Genomic DNA, 22,208 nt, shown 5'->3' on the forward strand with positions numbered 1-22,208 from the left:
GTGGTATCCAGCAGCGTGGAAAGTTTTAAAAGGCAAGGGCTTAGGTAATAATGTTAACAAATCATTTACTGGGGAATGGTTATTTTATTGTGCTCAAAAGGTTAAGATAAAAATGCTGAGGGTTTGATTTGACTAACTATTCATCACATTGTTGTAGCCCTTCTAATGGTAATACTTATCCTCAATCCTCACAGGTTCACTTTACCAATGTATGTGTCTCTTACTGGGCCACAGATACAATTTTGAGCTGTAGAACAGAAAAAAAAAAATGCAATCCCCATCTTTCTTTCTTTCTACAAGTTGTTGCTCATTCCTTCTACCTTTCATAATAGTGTAAGTCACACCCATGTGTCCCATAAAGTATAGTCTTTCAAATATTAGTTATGCCTCAAACAGACCCTAAACGTCTTCGATAATGAGGTACATTTTCTGTTGGGGAAATAAGCCAAGTACAGCATCTGGCCATCTCTGTCCTGCTCCTTTGATACAATGGACCAAATGTACAGCGTCTAGAGCAAAGAAACCTAAGTGTTCCTGATCTCTACAGCAAATCTAGAACTTGTCTAAACTTCTGCTGACAAAAAGTGGCAGTTTCTAGGTGCTCACAGATACCTGTATTAGATGACAGCAGAAGATCAACAACTGAATGATTTTATTTCATCACACAATAAGTATGAATATGTGCATTTGTAGCTGCTCTTGTTTTAGGCCAACAATAGGCCAAGTAGAGCTAATACCATCATTGTTTTTAACCACATGTACAAATGCAAGAATTTCAAAAGATTTGAATCAAGCAGGACCATATATTTATGTTATCGATCACCAAAAAGCTTTAATTAAAGATGCAGGTTAAAAACAGTGCACTGCAAAACGATTTGTCTTGTGGCTTTTCCAAAAGGTGTCCTAGATGCTGTCAAAGACTTGGGATGCTCTATGACCTTTTGGATTCAGCTCTGCTGCCTGAACAGCTCAGAGGTCATAAGTTTTCTACACTTCCCTATTAAAGTTGGCCATACACTAATCGATATCTGGTTTGACAGGGATCACCCAAATTTCAATCGGTGTGATGGTTCCCCCTAGACAGAAGTCAACCAAACGATCAACTTCTGTTGAGTGAAGATAACCACACACTGAGGGACATATTGGAATATCTTCCTTAATCAGTGGCTGCAGCCAATCAGTTTTTGGCCCAAATCAGGCTATTCTGACAGAAGCAGGTGCTAACGTCACAATACAATGTCCCAGCATGGTGTATTCCTCCATCCTTATTTGTGTGGATGGAGCAATCAGTTTTTATTTCTGTTCAGCTCACTGAGCTGAAGGAAAAAACAAATAAACTGCATGGCCAGCTTTAAAAGGTCCTTATGCTCCTATATTTGCATAATGGGCAGTGGCTATCACTGCACAGAACAGTGTGAAGCCTCCCAGTCATGTTTTGTATTTTCCCTTCTCATTTGACAGCTGCCTTATTTAAAACAAGTAAAAACTAGCTGGGAAAACAGCAGAGGAGAGGAGGAATTGAGTGGGGGATTAAACTTCCCTATTACGTGTCCAGGTCCTGGCAAAGAAAAAAAAAAAAAAGTTCCTACATTAGCACCTAGCTCCTTCATCACCTTCCACTAATGCTGAAGACTGGGAAAGATGGGATATACAAAATATGGATCATTTAAATGGTAAAATAGACCAGCATGCCTGCACAATTTTTAACTTGCAATTTGCAATTATAGAGTTCTTGCATTAAAGAATAGAAAAAATACATACATTATATTAAAAGAGGTAGAGATAGAAATGATAGAGATAATAGAGATAGATATATATATATATATATATATATATATATATATATATATATATATATATATATATATCTATCTATCTATCTCTTCAGTTGTGCTTTAAGGAACAACATATAAATATCTACATCCCCATATTCACACTGTACCTGTTAAAGTTTATGTCTGGGTAGGTAGAATACTCAGACTTCACATTCCGAGCATTTCGGCGAGGGAAGGTACAGAAGAATGCATTGGCCAGGAGACATGATATTTGCTCTTGTGACATGGTGATAGAATGATTCATTCTTTTCTTCAGCAATGGGATAGGCTGCAACAGAAAAAACAAAACAGGAAAATTATTCATTTAGCAATTTGCCAAAACGAACTTAGGCCTGACCACCAAATCACAGCAAGAGTAATGTGCTGCTTGTAGCTGGTGCCTAAATCAACAGGCCAGTTTCAGCAGAGTGCCATTTATCTGCATGATTAATAAAGGTAGTTTAATTTGACATATTGTAGATTGACAATCAATAAAATAATACAAAACCTTGGAGTTATTGATCACAATGGACGGTCAAGACGATTGCTATAAATGTAAATTAAAGCTCATAAGAAAATTAGATATTTTATGGCATAACAATGTCAGTTCAGTACAGGGCACATGCCCTATGTTTATTTCAGGAATTATAAAAACAATTTTTTATACTCGGTTTCATTCTAGAACACTATACACACCCCAAGTTCAGATTTTTTTGAAGAAAAAAACATTTAAAAAAAAAAATAATGTAATTTTACATCACAAATTCCAAAACAAATTTTTAAAATTTAGTACTGTACTATATTTGACCAAAAGGCAGAAAGTGAGTATTCAAAAAGAGAAAAGTGGATCTCCATCACCCTCTGCTGGTCATCTGTAGAACTACAGCATTCCATTTTTTTCCCCCAGATATAGGAGCAGCTTAAGAAAGTATAACCCAAAATATAAGATATAACCAAACTTACTTATCAAGCAGGAGCCCATTTGTACAAAGAAATATTTCACAAAGCAGCAAACTTTTACTAGAAAGAGTTGTACTGAACTGTAAAACATACAAAATCACAAAGAAATACGTTCAAAAGATAGCTAACACTTTGTGTACTGTAAATAATTTACATATTTAAGTCAGGGAGCTGTAGATTCAGTAAACTAAAAAAAAAAAAAAAATATTTCTGCATAGCAGCTATGTTAATATATTTCACTCAGGACTGTGCCTCGGCTGCTTCATTCTCCAGGAACTGTAAAACATACACCTATATCCTTCTCATCTGTTCCCCAAAACACATTAAAAATATATCTGGTGAACAGATTGTCAATATTTCTGAACCAGATAATAGAAAAAAAACTAAGTGAATGGGAAAAAAAAAAAAAAAAAAAAATCAATTGTGTTTAAAGTAGATCATTCACTATCGGTGCTCCGATTAGACACTGGCTGACCTGTTCATTTATCTCCATTACAGAATTTGTAGGTTTATCAGACTAGAGTAGGTACTGAATGACCATCTAAACTACAATATTTCACCATCTTTCTGAGGTCAGTATAAGAAAACATTTGCCAGAAGAGCGGTTTCTAACCTGGAAAAGCAGTCAGTTTTCAAGCATGCTTTACACCTTCTGCATAGGAAATTTAACGTAGAAATCAAAGTAAAATCTTTATTCTGAAACCAAATTTATGCCATAAGGTCACCTCAAATATTAAATGTCACTTTATTTTTATCTCAAGGGATGCATCTTGGTCATGGTACTGCAAAATATTCCTGTCCCCTTTGATGGTACCACTGGAAATACATGGCAGCAATTCTCTAGGTGTCAATGCCACAAAAAATCATAGCTTGCAGCACTGAGGATGGAAATTATTAATGCAGTCACACTGTGCATGTTTGGTGGGACCCTTCAAGCCCTTTCACACTGGGGCGGTGCGGGCGCCGGCGGTAAAACGGCGCTATTATTAGCGCCGCTTTACCAGCAGTATTCGGCCGCTAGCGGGGCAGTTTTAACCCCCTGATAGCGGCCGAGAAAGGGTTAAGACCACCGCAAAGTGCTGCTGCAGCAGCGCTATGCTGGCGCTATAGCCGCGCTGCTCCACTGATTTCAATGGGCAGGAGCGGTATACACACCGCTCCAAAGATGCTGCTAGCAGGACTTTTTTTAGCATCCTGCCAGCGCACTGCTCCAGTGTGAAAGCCGAGTGTGAGGAGCGGCTCTTTCAGGGCGCTTTGCAGGTGCTACTTTTAGCGCTGTAGCGCCTGCAATGCGCCCCAGTGTGAAAGGGGTCTTAAAGTGGATGTAAACACTCTCCTATATCTAGTGAAGTGAACAGCCTCAGATGATACACAGGGATGAAACAAATCTCCCTACATACGTTTTACATGTATAGCTGCTGTCTTCAGCTTGCTGTATTCTTTAGAATTCTTACATCGGCTTATAATTTTCACTTCCTCATTCAGCAGTAGCAGTGTATTCTTGGCTTACACTGGGAGACAGCTGATTGGAGGAAAAGCACACACCCCCTCTCTACATTGGCAGAAGAAAGATACTTTCAGAGCTGTGCTGTGACAAGACAAGCTCTCTGCTAATATATTTATAGCAACCTCCCTCAATACAAATTTTCAGCTACTTTTATCTCCCGTCTAGGAGAACTTGTCAGAAGTTATCATGCTGATAACAGAAGAACGGAGCAGCATAAAGACATGGGACTTAGGGCTTTGGAGAGAAATCATAAAACACTACAGATATATGTCAAATAGGTCAAATTTCATGAATCGGGTTTACATCCACTTTAAGTCTCTTTCTGACCTCTGTACACACCCATGCTCTGATACATCTATATACTCAAAAGTCCATGGGAAGAATAGAATGCGCTACATCAAAAGCAGTTGTTGCACTCACTACCAAATGTTTCTTGTGGCCAGTGACTTGAAACCAGATACGGCACATGGCCATTACATCACCAATTAACTGGTGGGGGGTGTTATATAAGCATTTGCTCACAGTTTGGGGGAAATCTAATAAGGGCATACTTTAGGGCTTTTTTGTTCGCTTTAGGCCCCTTTCACACGATCAGACCGTTCAGGTCCGCCTGTCAGTTTTGACGGCGGACCTGAACGGGCGCTCCATGTTAGCCTATGGAGCGACGGATGTCAGCGGAGACATATCCGCTGACATCCGACCCTGTCCGATCCACTAAAAGCAGACGGATGGCCCTACGTCCAGATCCGTTGCTGGCGGATCAGATCGGGTGAGATCTGACGAAAACGGACACGCTGTCCGTTTTCATCCGATCCCTCCATAGGCAGCAGCGGCGCCTGACAAGCTGCTCCCCGCTCAGTGAGCAGAGAGGGACCTGTCATCCGCCGGCTCAGCGGAGATCAACGGCGAGATCTCCCGCTGAGCTGGCGGACAGAGGTGGGCTCCGTGGAAGAATGAGGCCTTAATAATTCACAATGTTAAAGCATTCTGCACTTACAGGGCTTGTTAAGCATAATAATGAACTCTCGGCCTCCTGGCTATTAGTTGGTCACACAGACTGCAGCTTGCTTAGCTCCTATATACCAGTCTTTTCAGATACCCCTGTCACTCCAAATTCTAGTCTCTTCCCTTGTACCCTGTCCTGCCTTATAACGTATTGCACTTTTAAAGCCAGAGACCAATTAAATATATATCTCTATATATCACATATACACATATAAACACACAGGCTTTTTTCCTAGTAATCTAAATTAATCATAACAAGTAGATGGCCAAACAGACAAATCTGCAGTGGGCATCTATCACCTAAACCATAATGAGTAGATGAGGATTTTGTTGCAGCACACATAAAAACATACTGTTTGAATTCAAACTTCTAATTGTTGAGACATTCAATGTTTAATCCAATCCACAATCCATTTGCTGTGATTAATATTACAGCTGTGAATTATCTGAAGCAGCAGACGCTAGTGTTTCCATGTATCCTGTCTAAAACAGAGCATGGACTTGTAAGCTGACCTGAAGAACAGTAGCACCGCCTAGTGGAGAAAAGTGGCAGTGACAAATTCTGATTTAAGGAAAAAAAAAAAAAAATCTATTCAAGTATATATTCTTAAAGCGCTGTTAACCACTTCAATTCGTGACACTTTCACCCCTTCCTATGCAGGTACATTTTCAGATTTTTATAATTTTTGAGACAGTTAGAGCTTTCTTTTTGTAATATTTAACCACTTGCCGCCCGCCCACCGTCAAATGATGGGGCGGTGTGGCTCTCATTCTGGGTGGACGTCATACGACGGCTTCCCAGAATGGCCGCGCTGTGTTTCTAGGACACGGCACGCCCCTGATCTCTGTAAAGAGCTGCGGCCCTTTAACCATGTGATCGGCTGTGTCCAATCACAGCCAGTCACATGTAAACACGCAGATGCCGGTAATCGGCGCTCCTCGCCTCACACTGACAGAGTAGGAGGAGAGCCGATCAGCAGCATCTCCTCGCAGATGACATCTAGGGATGTAATCAGGGCACCGATCATCAGTGCCCTGATTACAAAAAAACCCCCACAGTGCCAGCAATCAGTGCCCACCACTGCCAGCAATCAATACCCATTATATATATCTATAAATTGTACTGATTGATCTCATTTCTTGAGGTCCTAAAATGACAGGACAGTACAAAATACCCCCCAAATTACCCCTTCTTGGAAAGTTGACAGTCCAAGGTATTTAGTAAGAAGGATAGGGAGTTTGTTTTTTTTTTTTAAGTTGTAATTTTTTTGTGGTTGTACACCACATGCAGGATAGATATGATTGCAAGCTGGCTTAAATCTGTGACCCCTGCAGCCTACTGCCCCCCCCCCCCCCCCCCCAATCAATGGTCTCTAATCAACCACCTATTTTGATAACAAATATACTGTAGATAGAACATACCAGGGTTCTCATTGGTGGATCCGGCCCTGTTGTACTGACCCCAGTGGTGCTGTGGGCCTGTAACAGAGTCCTCCTTGCTGGCCATAGTCCTGTGTTTGAATACACACAGACGACAACATCTTTATTTTTGATAACTTTTATCTGTTGGGCTTATTCAATGGAGCAACTTAGCTGGCCTTAAACTCTTTGAACGCAATACATGAGCATCCCTAAAGAAGAGTGTAAACCCGAAATCTCAAAACGCGTCAGTGTCTCATTCTTCTATGTATTGTACTTAGTTGACATATTTGCTGGTATCCCCTATACTCTAAATCCTGCTTTTTTCTTTAAACCCCTTCCCGCCGTCCGTACGCATATGTGCGTACTCGGCTTTCCGGGGTTATACCGGGATGATGCCCGCAGCTGCAGGCATCATCCCTGTACCATTGTTTCGAGCGGGCGATCGGCTACCCGTATATAACAACCGATGCGGCTAAAAGCCGCTCGGCTGTTATACCGGAGGAGCAGGAGGGGACATCCCACCCTCCCGCCGCTCTTACCGGGCCTCCCGTGCGATCGGGAGGCCCGGTTTCCAATCGGCTGCCTCCGGCGGCTGTGGGCGGGCTGGAACGATGCTGTGGGCGGCTTCGTTCCAGCCTTCTCAATGTAAGCGCGGAAGCGACGTCACTTCCCGTTTACTCGGCTGCCGAATTTAAAAAAATACAGTATTCAGAATCGCTGTTTTCGGTGATCTGAATACTTTGAAGTGCAAAGGAGGGATCGGGGGTCTTTTAGACCCCCGATCCCTCCATAAAGAGTACCTGTCACCACCTATTACTGTCACAAGGGATGTTCTTTGTGACAGCAATAAAAGTAAAAAAAAAAAAACATTTTTTTTTAAAACACAATTTATAAAAGTCTAAAAATAAACAAAATAAATTAAAAAAAAATTTTTTTTTTTTAAAGCGCCCCCGTCCACGCGAGCTCGCGCAGCGAAGAAAACGCATACGGAAGTCGCGCCCGCATATGTAAACGGTGTTCAAATCACACATGTGAGGTATCACCGCGATCGTCAGAGCGAGAGCAATAATTCTAGCCCTAGACCTCCTCTGTAACTCTAACCTGGTAACCATAAAAAAATTTAAAGCGTCGCCTCTGGAAATTCATAGCTACCATAGTTGGTCGCCATTCCACGAGTGCGTGCAATTATAAAGGGTGACATGTTTGGTATCTATTTACTCGGCGTAACATCATCTTTCACATTTAACAAAAAAATTGGGGTAACTTTACTGTTTGGATTTTTTAAAATTCACGGAAGTGTCCCTTTTCCAAAAATTTGCATTTAAAACACCGCTGCACAAATACCGTGTGATATAAAATATTGCAACAATCGCCATTTTATTCTCTAGATTCTCTGCTAAAAAATATATATAATGTTTGGGGGTTCCAAGTAATTTTCTAGCAAAAAATATGGAATTTAACTTGTAAACACCAAATTTCAAAAATAGGCTTAGTCATGAAAGGGTTAATAAGCAATTTTTATGTACCCAATAAAAATGTGTATATTTTTTACATACTTTTGTACCTTAAATGGTGTTTTTCCGTGTTGCCCACAATAGTCCCACATTGTGGAGGGTTCCCTTTGTCTTGTCTCCACACACATACACTCACCGGACACTTTATTAGGTACACCTTTCTAGTACTGGGTTGGACCCCCTTTTGCCTTCACAACTGCCTTAATTCTTCATGGCAGAGATTCAACAAGGTGTTGGAAACATTCCTCAGAGATTTTGGTCCATAGTCAAATGATAGCCTCACGAAGTTGTTGCAGATTTTTTGACTGCACATCTATGATGCGAATCTCCCGTTCCACCACATCCCAAAAGGTGCTCTATTGGATTGAGATCTGGTGACTGTGGAGGCCATTGGAGTACAGTGAACTCATTATTATGTTCAAGAAACCAGTTTCAGATAATCTGAGCTTTGTGACGTGGTGCATTATCCTGCTGGAAGTAGCCATCAGAAGATGGGTACACTGTGGTCATAAAGGGATAGACATGGTCAGCAACAATACTCAGGTAGGCCGTGGCATTTAAACCATGCTTAATTGGTACTAATGGGCCCAAAGTGTGCCAAGAAAATATCCCCCACACTATTACACCACCAGCCTAAACCATTGATACAAGGCAGGATGGATCCATGCTTTCATGTTGTTTCAGCCAAATTCTGACCCTACCATCTGAATGTTGCAGCTGAAATCGAGACTCATCAGACCAGGCAACAATTTTCCAATCTTCTATTGTCCAATTTTGGTGAACCTGTGCGAATTGTAGCCTCAGTTTCCTGTTAGCTGAAGGGGGCACCCGGTGTGGTCTTCTGCTGCTGTAGCCCATCTGCTTCAAGGTTCGATGTGTTGTGCGTTCAGAGTTGGTATTCTGCATACCTTGGTTGTAATGTGTGGTTATTTGAGTTACTGCCGCCTTTCAATCATCTCGAACCAGACTTCTGACATCAACAAGGCATTTTCATCCACACAACTGTAGCTCACTGGATATTTTCTCTTTCAAACCACTCTCTGTAAACCCTAGAGATGGTTGTGCGCGAAAATTCCAGTAGATCAGCAGTTTTTGAAATACTCAGACCAGCCCATCTGGCACAAACAACCATGCCACGTTCAAAGTCACTTAAATCCCCTTTCCTCCCCATTCGGATTCTCAGTTTGAACTTCAGGAAGTCGTCTTCACCACGCCTAGATGCCTAAATGCATTGAGTTGCTGACATGTGATGATTGGCAATTTGTGTTACAAAGCAATTGAACAGGTGTACCTAAGGTGAATATAATTTCATATATATATATATATATATATATATATATATATATATATATATATATATATTAGATACACACACACACACACACACACACACACACACACAGTAACTCTATATTACGCGCTATATTACTGTCTATAATCTTGAGAATGTCATACCAAGCAAATTCCTATAGGTGTGATGGTCAAGTGTCCAAAAGCTTTTTGTCATATTGTATATGTTCGATTGGATAGGTTAACAAAGAATTAAAGTGGTTGTAAACCCTTACAACACACTTTTTGCTACAGGTAAGCCTATAATAAGGCTTACCTGTAGCTACCCTGGATATCTCCTAAACCTGAACGGTTTAGGAGATATCCCCTGTATTTGCATGTGCCAACGTCATTGGCACACTGAGCTGTTACCGGTGGCTCCCGCGCGCATGCGGCCAATCACAGCTCCAGAGCCCGCGATACCCGGAAGTAACTCCGGGAGAGATGTCGCCGGCCGCATCGGTGAATGAGAACCGCTGCGGGGGCTTAGATCTCAGGTAAGTAATATACTAGCTCATTAAAGCTCATTATGCCTTTGTTTTGCAGGTTTTTTTTTGCTCGGGTTTACATCACTTTAAAAAGCCAGTCATTTCAACTGAGAAGCTGACAAGGCTTTTCAATGCGATTGAAAATGAAGCACTGGTTGTATAGCATTGGGTACCTGGATCATGCATATTATGTAGAACTGGTAGTATTTGATTGGTTGTTAAAAGCAACACTTAATTTCTTTTTTTATGAGTTTGAATATATGAGCTTTGATATGATGCTTTCAGTTCAGACTTTCCGCTGTCTGCCGACAACAGTAATTCAGTTACACCGTCTGCTCTTTCCAGTGTAACCGGAGAGCCTACAATAGCACGGAGTTCATACCTGATGACTTTTCCTCCACGTGTCAAAATGAAACAGATAACAAACAGAGAAAACAGCAGACAGTATTCTGACAAGACACTAACTCCAGCAGTGAAATGGTAACCTAAATCACAAAAAGGTCTCATGCTTCATTAGCTTGTGTCAGGCAGGAGAAAAATTACTCGGGTGATCTCTGAATTAGATGCTGTGCCAACAAATTCTCCAACTTCCTAATTGTCTGTTTTCCCCCATTCTGACAGAAATGATTTGAATAAGCAAATATAAATATGTATATTAACAGTGAAATATGGGGAGGCATTTGCATGAATGTTGTACAGAGGAATAGAAATTAGGCTCTTAAAATGGGAAGACATTATGTGATATATACTTAGGAGGAAAACATTTTATTATTTATGCCTCTTCAGTGTCAATGAAGTATCATTTTTCAATGAAGTATAAAATATATTTATATATATATATATATATATATATATATATACACACATATACACACACACATATACACACACACACACAGTGGCTTGCGAAAGTATTCGGCCCCCTTGAACTTTTCAACCTTTTGCCACATTTCAGGCTTCAAACATAAAGATATAAAATTTTAATTTTTTGTGAAGAATCACCAACAAGTGGGACACAATTGTGAAGTGGAACGAAATCTATTGGATATTTTAAACTTTTTTAGCAATTAAAAAAACTGAAAAGTGGTGCGTGCAAAATTATTCGGCCCCTTTACTTTCAGTGCAGCAAACTCACTCCAGAAGTTCAGCGAGGATCTCTGAATGATCCAATGTTGTCCTAAATGACTGATGGTGATAAATAGAATCCACCTGTGTGTAATCAAGTCTCTGTATAAATGCACCTGCTCTGTAAGGCTCGGTTCACACATGGGCGGCACGACTTGCAGGTCGCCTCAGCGAGGCGACCTGCAAACGACTGCCGGGGCGACTTGCGAGACGACTTCTGCATAGAAGTCTATGCAAGTCGCCCCAAGTCGCCCCCAAAGTAATACAGGAACCTTTTTCTAAGTCGGAGCGACTTGCGTCGCTCCGATTAGAACGGTTCCATAGCACAGAACGGGAGGCGACTTGTCAGGCGACTAGGTCGCCTGACAAGTCGCCCCAGTGTGAACCGAGCCTAATGGTCTCAGGGTTCTGTTGAAAGCGCAGAGAGCATCATGAAGACCAAGGAACACATCAGGCAGGTCCGTAATACTGTTGTGGAGAAGTTTAAAGCCGGATTTGGATACAAAAAGATTTCCCAAGCTTTAAACATCCCAAGGAGCACTGTGCAAGCGATCATTTTGAAATGGAAGGAGTATCAGACCACTGCAAATCTACCAAGACCTGGCTGTCCCTCTAAACTTTCAGCTCAGACAAGGAGAAGACTGATCAGAGATGCAGCCAAGAGGCCCATGATCACTCTGGATGAACTGCAGAGAACTACAGCTGAGGTGGGAGAGTCTGTCCATAGGACAACAATCAGTCGTACACTGCACAAATCTGGCCTTTATGGAAGAGTGGCAAGAAGAAAGCCATTTCCCAAAGATATCCATAAAAAGTCTCGTCTAAAGTTTGCCACAAGCCACCTGGGAGACACACCAAACATGTGGAAGAAGGTGCTCTGGTCCGATGAAACCAAAATCGAACTTTTTGGCCACAATTCAATACGATATGTTTGGCGTAAAAGCAACACAGCTCATCACACTCATCACACTCAACACACCATCCCCACTGTCAAAACATGGTGGTGGCAGCATCATGGTTTGGGCCTGCTTTTCTTCAGCAGGGACAGGGAAGATGGTTAAAATTGAGGGGAAGATGGATGCAGCCAAATACAGAACCATTCTGGATGAAAACCTGTTGGAGTCTGCAAAAGACCTGAAACTGAGACGGAGATTTATCTTCCAACAAGACAATGATCCCAAACATACAGCAAAATCTACAAAGGAATGGTTCACAAATAAACGTATCCAGGTGTTAGAATGGCCAAGTCAAAGTCCAGACCTGAATCCAATCGAGAATCTGTGGAAAGAGCTGAAAACTGCTGTTCACAAACGCTCTCCATCCAACCTCACTGAGCTTGAGCTGTTTTGCAAGGAAGAATGGGCAAGAATTTCAGTCTCTCGATGTGCAAAACTGATAGAGACATACCCCAAGCGACTTGCAGCTGTAATCGCATCTTTATGTTTGAAGCCTGAAATGTGGCAAAAGGTTGAAAAGTTCAAGGGGGGGGCAGGAGGCGGAGCCTAGCGGAGCAGACATGCATTGTTAGAGCTCCACACCGCTGAGGAGAGAAGAGAAGGACAAAGCGGAGCCTGCAGGCTCAAAAGGTATCCATTTGAACCTTTTTGCCCCTGAGAACAAACTGTGAAAGTTTGGGCAGGAAATATGGTACTGGGAGGAAACCGTGGCAGAAATAAAAATCACCTCACAAAGAGCTCACAGGCACTCACTGCAGCTGAAGCAGCTCCAGTCACCTCACAAGATACAGCATCAGGGCGCTCTCACAGACAGAAAATGTCACAGCAAGACTCTCCATTTGAGTCAGATACAGAACAAATCCTCTCACAAACTTCTCCACAAGCCTCCTCAGTATCCCCAGTAATATTATTACAATTTGAAAAGATGCTTCATAAGGCTTTAAAACAAACCTCAGACCAAATAACAAAAAGCCTAACCAAAGAAATAAGAGAGCTGGGAAACCGCACCGCAGCCTTAGAAATAAAAATGGATGAAATTGAAATTACAACCCAAGAAAATATAACAGAATTGGAACAATTAAAAGAAGAGAATTTAATACTTCAAACTAAGCTCGAAGATTACGAAAATAGAGCCAGACGTTCAAACTTGCGCATAAGGGGAATACCTGAAACTTTGACAGAGCTGCAATCTACTATTACTGCTCTATTACAAGAACTAAAGCCAGATATCCCTATTGAACGTTTAGAACTGGACAGAGTACACAGAGCCCTCACAGCCAAAAAGAAAGATGGACCCCCACGTGATATAATCACAAAATTTCATTATTACAGAACGAAAGAACAAATACTAATTGCTGCAAGAGAAAAAAAGGAACTTAATTTTCAAGGACACAATTATCAAATTTTTGCTGACCTATCCCAACTTACTATTACTAAAAGACAATCCATGAAACCCCAACTAATGGAACTGCAACGCCACAACATTATGTATCAATGGGGCTTCCCCTTTTCAGTCAGGTTTAACTACCAAGGTACAATTTACAGAAGCAGATCAGCAGATGAACTACAACAAACCCTTTTAAAATTAAATCTGACAGAACCCACAAGCAGCAACACCCCCACACGCAGAAGAATGGCATCATCTTCACCTTCAGGCAGCACCCAGAAAATTTCAGAACAAAATGGGAATCATCATTCTCACAAAAGAGGCCGTTATGCCACATCATCCATGGACCAAGAAGATTCAATGGACTGACATCCTAATTCCTGATATCTCTTCATTTATTATACTAAGAGATGTATTTATAACTGAATGTAACTGCATTCTGATAGTCACACACTGTGTGGGATAATGTTACATTCCAGTTATATTTCTTATTACTTCTGATTCATATAGCCTTTGAATATATAAGTGAAATAAGGAAATTCTTGTTCAGTTATATATTATCAGGTAATAACAAAAGATTTATTACTTTTTAGGACAAATATGTTCAATAATCCAGAAGTAATGGAAGCTTTTTCTTTCTCTTCTTAAAACAAATATATTATTACCTAACTAGTTCCTAGAATTATGTTTTTGTTTATTCTAATCTGAAGCAATACAACCTCAATTTTATGAGTTAACATATCTAAACAGTTACATATGAATAAAATATGTAATTGTTTACTCTAAAAGGGATAAAATCCCAAAATAATTCAAACTATCTTCATCAATACCAAAGTTATTAACAGTACCTTTCTAACTGAATTATTTAGCCTAGGGCAAGACTAACCATATACAACCACCCTGGAATAAATAATTTCAACAAAAACTATATTCTGCACTCCAATTAATGAATCATCATTTTGATGTCTTTTGACATAGCACTTCTCTCCTGTAAGCGGAAGATCCGTGTACCCCCATTAGCCCTCCTCATTCTCCCAACCATATTATGTGGGAATGTGACGAAGGCACTTATTCCCCTGAGAGAGATATTTATTCTCTTTCACGGGTAAATTGTGATTACTTGCAAAAAATAATTTATACAATGTATCATCTAATCTCATATGTTTTTTGTTTACTCTTTACTCCAGAATTCACTGGTTTCTTTTCTATCTATTCATCTCTTCAGTCCACACAGGTTGATCTGCGCAGTCAGCTCTGCATAACAAAAAGTAAGTCAAAACTATTTGATCTATTGCCATGGCACCACTGAATATACTTTCCCTGAATGTTCAGGGAATAAATGTCCCTCAAAAAAGGACCAAAGCCTTCCGTACTTTCCATAACAAGAAGGCTCACATAGTATGCCTCCAAGAAACACACTTCACCAAAGATTCTACTCCAAAATATATTTCTCCTTTTTATCAACAAATTTACACGGCTTCTGCCTGTACCAAGCAAAGGGGAACTCTAATTGCATTTCACCGATCCACACCATTCACCTTATCATCAGAAATTAAAGACCCAGAAGGTAGATACCTGATACTCATGGGTTATATAATGGATACAGCAATCACGGTGATTTCCTACTACGCTCCTAATAAACAACCTACACCATTCCTCTCACATATATTACAAGTGATTAATACACACAAAATAGGAACAGTGATAATGTGTGGGGATTCGAACCAGGTCCTCCTCCCATTTCTAGATAAATCACCTTTTACACCATCCAAAATAACCTCTAGATTACCTTTTTCTCAACTTCTTTCCAAATACAATCTGGTAGATTCATGGAGAGAAAGTAACCCAATGAAAAAGAAATTCACTTATTTCTCGCACCCTCATCAAACCTTCACCAGAATAGATCATATTTTTCTAACAATAGGAATGATACCAGAAATTATTGCATCAGATATAATTCCGATTCCGTGGTCTGACCATAATGCAGTATACACTACTATAGCCTCAGCCATACCAAAAGCGCATGACCCAACGTGGTACTTACCGGACATAATGCTCAAACACCCACTACATCAGATGGCCATTGAACAAGCTTTAAAGGAATACATATCAATTAATAATACAACAGACATCTCCCCAATAACACTGTGGGAAGCTCATAAGCCTGTCTTGCGTGGTACAATACAAAGACAAATGGCAATATTTAAACGGGAACGCAAAAATCTAGCAAAAAAACTAGAACTCAATTTTAATGCAGCCTACATATCATTTCAAGATAATCCATCTCAGAGTACAAAATCTCATCTGGAAAAATCTAGATTGGAATACGATCTATTTCTCACTGAGTCAGTTGATAAATCCCTCAAACGCTCCAAACACAATTTCTACATGAATACAAACAAACCAGGTACATATTTGGCTCGGGCATTAAATTCAACTAACAAATCTTTCAAACCAATACGTTTGAAATTATCAAAAAATGTTTACACTTGTAATCCAGTTAAAATAGTCCATAAATTTCACTCACATCTCGCAACTTTATACAAGACAAACAATGAATTTAATCCTACAGAGGCTGAATCCTTCTTCTCAAAAATAACCTTACCTGAGTTATCTCAGAATCAAAAAAGCAGTTTGGATGAGCCTATAACTATAGATGAAGTTGCTAACGCCATAAAAGACCTAAAACTTAACAAAAGACCAGGCCCAGATGGCTACTCGGCTTTATACTATAAAACATTCTCAGAAATACTCTCTCCCATTCTCACTGAAACTTTTAACAAACTTCTAGATGGACATTCTTTTCGGCAAGAAACACTAATGGCAATTGTTTGTATGATCCCAAAACCCCTTTCTGATGATACTTCCTGTGTGAATTATCGGCCTCTCTGTTAAACCTCGATATTAAATTATTAGCAAAAATAATAGCAAAACGCCTCAATAGCATTATAGGAAAATTAATACATAGAGATCAAGTAGGCTTCATGCCAAATAGACAGGCAGGCGATAATATACGCAGGGCAGTGTTATTGGCACATATTGCTAAAAAACGGAAAATCCCTTTATGTTTTCTATCTCTCGATATTAAGAGGGCATTTGACACAGTATCCTGGCAATATATGCAATATTCATTACAAAAATGGGGTTTTGGACCCCACTTTTTAACATGGATCAAAGCATTATATAATAAACCCAAAGCCTATATAAAATATGCTGGATACAAATCTGAAGCCTTTAATATCGAAAGAGGTACCCGACAGGGTTGCCCATTATCTCCCTTATTATTTGCCCTTATACTCGAACCCATGGCCCAATACATCAGAACAAACCAAACTATAACTGGCATTGAAGTAGGAGGTATTACACACAAATTATGTATATTTGCAGACGATATATTACTTTTTCTATCATCACCACTGGTCTCTGGTCCTAACTTAATACCAGCTTTTGATGGATTTGCAGCCCTATCCGGCCTTATGATTAATCCTAAGAAATGCCTAGTGCTTAATATTTCACTCACAAAAATGGAATTGATCCCGGCTGGGGCTGCACTCCCATTCACATGGGCAGAAAAATCAATCCCATATCTTGGAATTCATTTAACAGCATCTCATTCTGACTTATTCTCAACCAATTATCCTCCTGTATTAAGACAGATCACAAATCTAATAAAACAATGGTCGCAACTTCCTTTATCCTGGATGGGGAAGATTAATGCAATCAAAATGACTATTCTACCCAAATTGCTTTATCTATTCAGAGTCCTCCCTATTCCAATTCCTTCCTGTTTTTTGAGAATAGTACAAAAAAGAGCAACTTCGTTTATATGGGGCTCTTCTAAACCACGTATACCTATACACACACTACATCTTCCCAAAAATAAAGGAGGCCTGGGATACCCTAATTTTACTAACTACTACAGAGCAGCACATTTGGCCAGTCTGTCCAAATACCATGCAAAACAGGAAATCCCATTATGGGTATTTATAGAGGCTTCAGAAAATGACCCTCTATTAATATCAAATTTATTATGGCTTGATCCTAAAGACCGCTTTAAAATTCATAATCCCATAACTAAACACTTCTTATCTCTCTGGGATAAACTAAAAACCAAATATCAGTTACAATCTCCACACAATCCTCTCCTTTCTTTTATCAGAAATCCGGCCTTTTATCCGGCATGGATCTACCCAAATTCTTTTAAAGCTTGGACAACATCAGGCATTCAGACACTAAATGACTTCATAGCATCTAAATCATTCCTTTCATTCCCATCGCTTAGAGAAAAATATGATCTACCAAACTCTGAGATATTTAGATATCTCCAAATCAAAAATTTCTATACACCATTCCTAAAGGGGGATACACCATTATCCCAATTATCCATTTTTGAATCAATCTGTACAAAAGATCCATTTGCTAAAGGTACAATTTCATCACTTTATAATCAATTATATGGAGTAGCAAATCTTAATAGACCCTCTTACGTTCAGAGGTGGGAGGAGGACCTGGGACGAACTTTAGAAGACACGGACTGGTCTAACATATGGCTCACATCTAAGTCATCTTCACCCAACATCTTAGCACTGGAGACAAATTATAAAGTCCTAACTCGCTGGTACCTTGTACCCCGCTAGAGTGGCAAAATATTCACCTAATACCTCAGCTCTTTGTTTTCGAGGATGCCCAGAAATAGGCACATATTTACACATATGGTGGACGTGCCCAGTAATCCAAACCTTCTGGAAGGAAGTCTTCGTGATTGCATCTAAAATATTAAAAAAAATAATACAACCAGATCCATATTTAACTTTACTTAATCTAAAACCGGAATGGTTAACACTCTCTCAATTCAAACTTATGATCCATCTAATAACGGCTGCAAAACAAACAGTGGCCAAGGCATGGAAATCTCCTACATTGGTACTAGCAGAAACAATTCACAGAATGAATAATACAATGTCTCATGCTAAGATGGTAGCCATCGATCAAAATCAAATTCCAAAATTTGAAAAACTTTGGCATCCTTGGATAAAACAACAGTTCCTGTCAAACTTCAATGACTCTGTCCTGTTGCCATGGTAACAGATTAAATGACTTACAGAGACACCCATTCTAAGGCTTCAAAGAGAACTAAAAAGAATAATAAACTGACGAGCGGGACAACCTTGTGGACCATACCTCTACCTTTCAACCCTTTTTCTTCTCTTTCCTTTTCTCCACCTTACGATTAAAGCTCATTATCAGAATTTATTTGACCTATATACACTCTACTTGTAAACAATATGTATAGTAGGTATAAATCATTTAAATACCTACAAAAGTAACTAAGGAAATTATATATATCTTTAATTTAGGTTTACGTGAACCCAATGTTTAATATTTGAAATTTCATGATATTTACCTATATAAACCCTACTGTAAAACAATGAGCTTACTTTATAGATCCTTGTAAACTTACTTTATGTATCTTTATAACATTGTATACTCAATAAACTTCTTTTGACAAGAAAAGTTCAAGGGGGACGAATACTTTCGCAAGCCACTGTGTATGTATGTATATATATATATATATATATATATATATATATATACATACATACACACACGCACACACACATATACTGTATATGTGGACAAAAGCCATCAATAACAGTACATTACTGAACACAAAGCAGAAGGTGACAGTAGCAGTTACGCTTAATAGTTAAACTGGAATGTTTTCCAAACTTTGGTCAGTTGTGTATTACTCCCACAAACTTTTTACTCTAGCACTTGTACTAATAAAAGGTTATCATGTGTACACTAACAGCTAAAGATATCATTATTAGCGCTGGATATCACTGAATAGACCAAACCAGAAAATCGGTCAACACTGCTCTGTCTGCCTCCATAAGGCCCCTTTCACACAGGGGCGGGAGGTGCATCAGCGCTAGCGGCGCTTTACCGTCGTTTTAGCGGAGGTATTCGGCTGCTAGCGGAGCGGTTTTACCCCCCACTAGCGCCTAAGAAAGGGTTAAAAACCACCGCAAAGCGCCTCTGCATTGATTTTAATGGGCAGGAGCGCTGAAGGAGCGGTATACACACCGCTCCTTCACCTCTCCAAAGATGCTGCTAGCAGAACTTTTTTTTCCGTCCTGTTAGCGCACCGCCCCTCGGGGCTTTCACACAGGAGACAAAGCAGCGGCACTTTCAGGGTGCTTTGCAGGCACTATTTTTAGCGATGTAGCCCCTGCAAAGCGCCCCAGTGTGAGAGGGGTCTTAAAGTCCCTTATACACATACTCCTTATAAAATACTAAAATGCAATAAAGTATTAGACAGTTTGTTTTTTTTTTTTTTTTTTTTGCCTTTTCAAACACATCTTCTGGTACAGAATACATAGTCTGTCTATCATTATACATGGAATTCGGTAACACTCGATTATGTTTGGTAATAAGTGTACATCCATGGAACTTCAAATGTATAGAGAGGCCTGAAATACAGCAATAACCACCTCAGCTCTGGAAGGTTTTACCCACTTCATGACCAGGCCATTTTTTTCTATTTAGCACTGTACTACTTTACCTGGTAATTGTGCGGTCATGCAATGCTGTACCCAAACAAATTTTAGATTTTTTTTTTTTTCACACAAATAGAGCTTTCTTTTGGTGGTATTTGATCACCACCTACATGTAAATTGTCAAAGTTTCTTTCCAACATGAAATAACCTGCAGTTTTCTTTTACCTGCAGTACAGGTTGTTGACTGTTTTTATAGTGTTCTGAAAGGGCATTACTTACCACATTCATTGTAAACAAGGTGTGACAAAGCCATACTAGTTAAAAAAAATGTATATATTTGATGGTAATTAACTAGTTATTACATAGTTTTGCTTACTACTCTTGCTCTATGCCTATAGGTCTTAAGCCTTTTACCTTTGTGCAAAGCTTTTGGAGTCTAAGGGCCAAAGAAACCATGTCAGGAAGAATGGAACTGAACAGATGTGTGCGCTCAGCCTCTTCCATTACCTGCATAAGAACAAAGAGAAAAGCACACCGTTAATATTTCACAAATATTTAAACAGCTAAACATGTTTATAGGATAGGATAGGTCTAGGAAACAGCAGAATTATTTACGAGAATATGATATGTTTATGACAAAATTGGGTCTTTTTTCTGAAAGAAGTTAAAACAAATGTTTTTTGACAATGTATAATTTCTCTAGCAATCAGATTGTCTTCCACTCTGCTGTATTGTAAAGAGAAAATCTGATTGGTTACTATGCAACTGCACAGAGTGTCTGGGCCTCAGATACTTTCATAAATAAAATCCATTGACATACTGTAGTAATTGACTTGATAGTTTTGTAACCTGTAACGTCTAGTTGTAATAGCCATGTAGTTCTTTACTGACATTATTTATGGATATCTAATTCAAGCAGAGCATGGCATTTAGTGCTTATCAGTAAATTGGAGAGAAGGAGAGAGCAAAGACTGACAACATCATTTTAATTATATCATATCAGGTTGGTAGCAGCAAAGAAGAAGACACAACTTCCATTCTAATATTTGCAGATAGGCTATTTTGCATACTATGACACGTCAAAAAAAGGAGAGGAATACAGATTAACATCCAACATCAAGTCTTTAGCTTCTAAATAAGCATGTTCTTCCAGTGGCATTTCACTTTTATAGTTTATGTGCTGGAACTGACTTCTCTGATTAAAAGCCAAGCTGCAAGACCTAGACCTTTCATAATGGAGATCTCCATCTCTTATGTCTCTATATGAAAAAATAAATTAGCCTTCATAAGTGATTAAAAAAAACAAAAAAACACTGCTTCCAATTACTGGAAGAAAACCTGCAAGGACCAAGCCTCCCAGAAAGACGACAACTAAGGCTTCATGTACACGGGACGTTTTCACAACCTCTCCTGAACAATTTAACTTGACAGATAGTAACCCACGTTTAAAATGTCAGTTTTGCCGCATTTACATGCCGCATTTAGACGCGTTTGAGTTTAGAAGCTTTTTTTTTTTTAAAATAGCCAAAAATGAAAAATACATGTAAATGAAATGCGGAAAAATGCGAGTTACCGTGTTTAGAAGTGTTTGGCGCTTGAAATGCCTCAAAACTCAGCTTCTGAACACATTTGTTTGCGTTCCAAAAAAGCCTCTAAACTCAACTGCCTAGAAACGACTATAAACGACCCTGTGTACATGTACTGATAAGATAACAATGGAGAGTTCAGGAGAAGCTGAAAAAAATGCCCAACTGCCCCTAAACATCCGTTTACCAGCAGCGGTGTACATGAGGCCTAAACGGGTAATTTCACCATTACAGAAAACTCTGTAAGGTGAACGTACACAAGTCCCCCTCCTCGCCCCCCCCCCCCCCAGTCCAGTCACAATCGTGGGTTGTAAGCCTCGATATATCCACAACAGGGGCCCGGGACTTAGAAATCCTCTGAGGTGAATGTCCAAAACATCCCTCTTCAGGGATGCCAATCTGTAAGGTGGCCTTACACTGGACCCCCCTCCCCACCCAATCCTGCTTTAACAGACTGCCGAGATGCCCCAATGTCAGACACCGAAAAGCTGCTTCACTGATCCAGGGGTTTTATATCCTGGCAGCTTTATCTTCTCTCCTTGCAGTGCTGACAGTAAGGGCTAGATGGCTTCAGATTGGTCAGCACTGTACATGTGATGTTGCTGATCAATTAGA

The 22,208-nt window shown here is 39.7% G+C and overlaps 1 protein-coding gene across 3 annotated transcripts in view; it reads right to left on the bottom strand.

Annotated features, from left to right (window-relative positions):
• The window catches only part of PARG (poly(ADP-ribose) glycohydrolase), a 213,011-nt gene that overhangs the window by 78,159 nt on the left and 112,644 nt on the right, over positions 1 to 22,208 (bottom strand). For all 3 annotated transcript variants that reach the window (XM_073596909.1, XM_073596907.1, XM_073596908.1), the window contains 2 exons: positions 20,422 to 20,514; positions 1,943 to 2,103 (listed from right to left, as the gene is read on the bottom strand). In XM_073596909.1, the coding sequence (XP_073453010.1) occupies positions 1,943 to 2,103; positions 20,422 to 20,514 (254 nt within the window). The remainder of the gene's footprint in view (positions 1 to 1,942; positions 2,104 to 20,421; positions 20,515 to 22,208) is intronic.

Source organism: Aquarana catesbeiana, linkage group LG08 (assembly GCF_042186555.1).
Source record: "Aquarana catesbeiana isolate 2022-GZ linkage group LG08, ASM4218655v1, whole genome shotgun sequence".
NCBI lineage: Eukaryota > Metazoa > Chordata > Amphibia > Anura > Ranidae > Aquarana > Aquarana catesbeiana.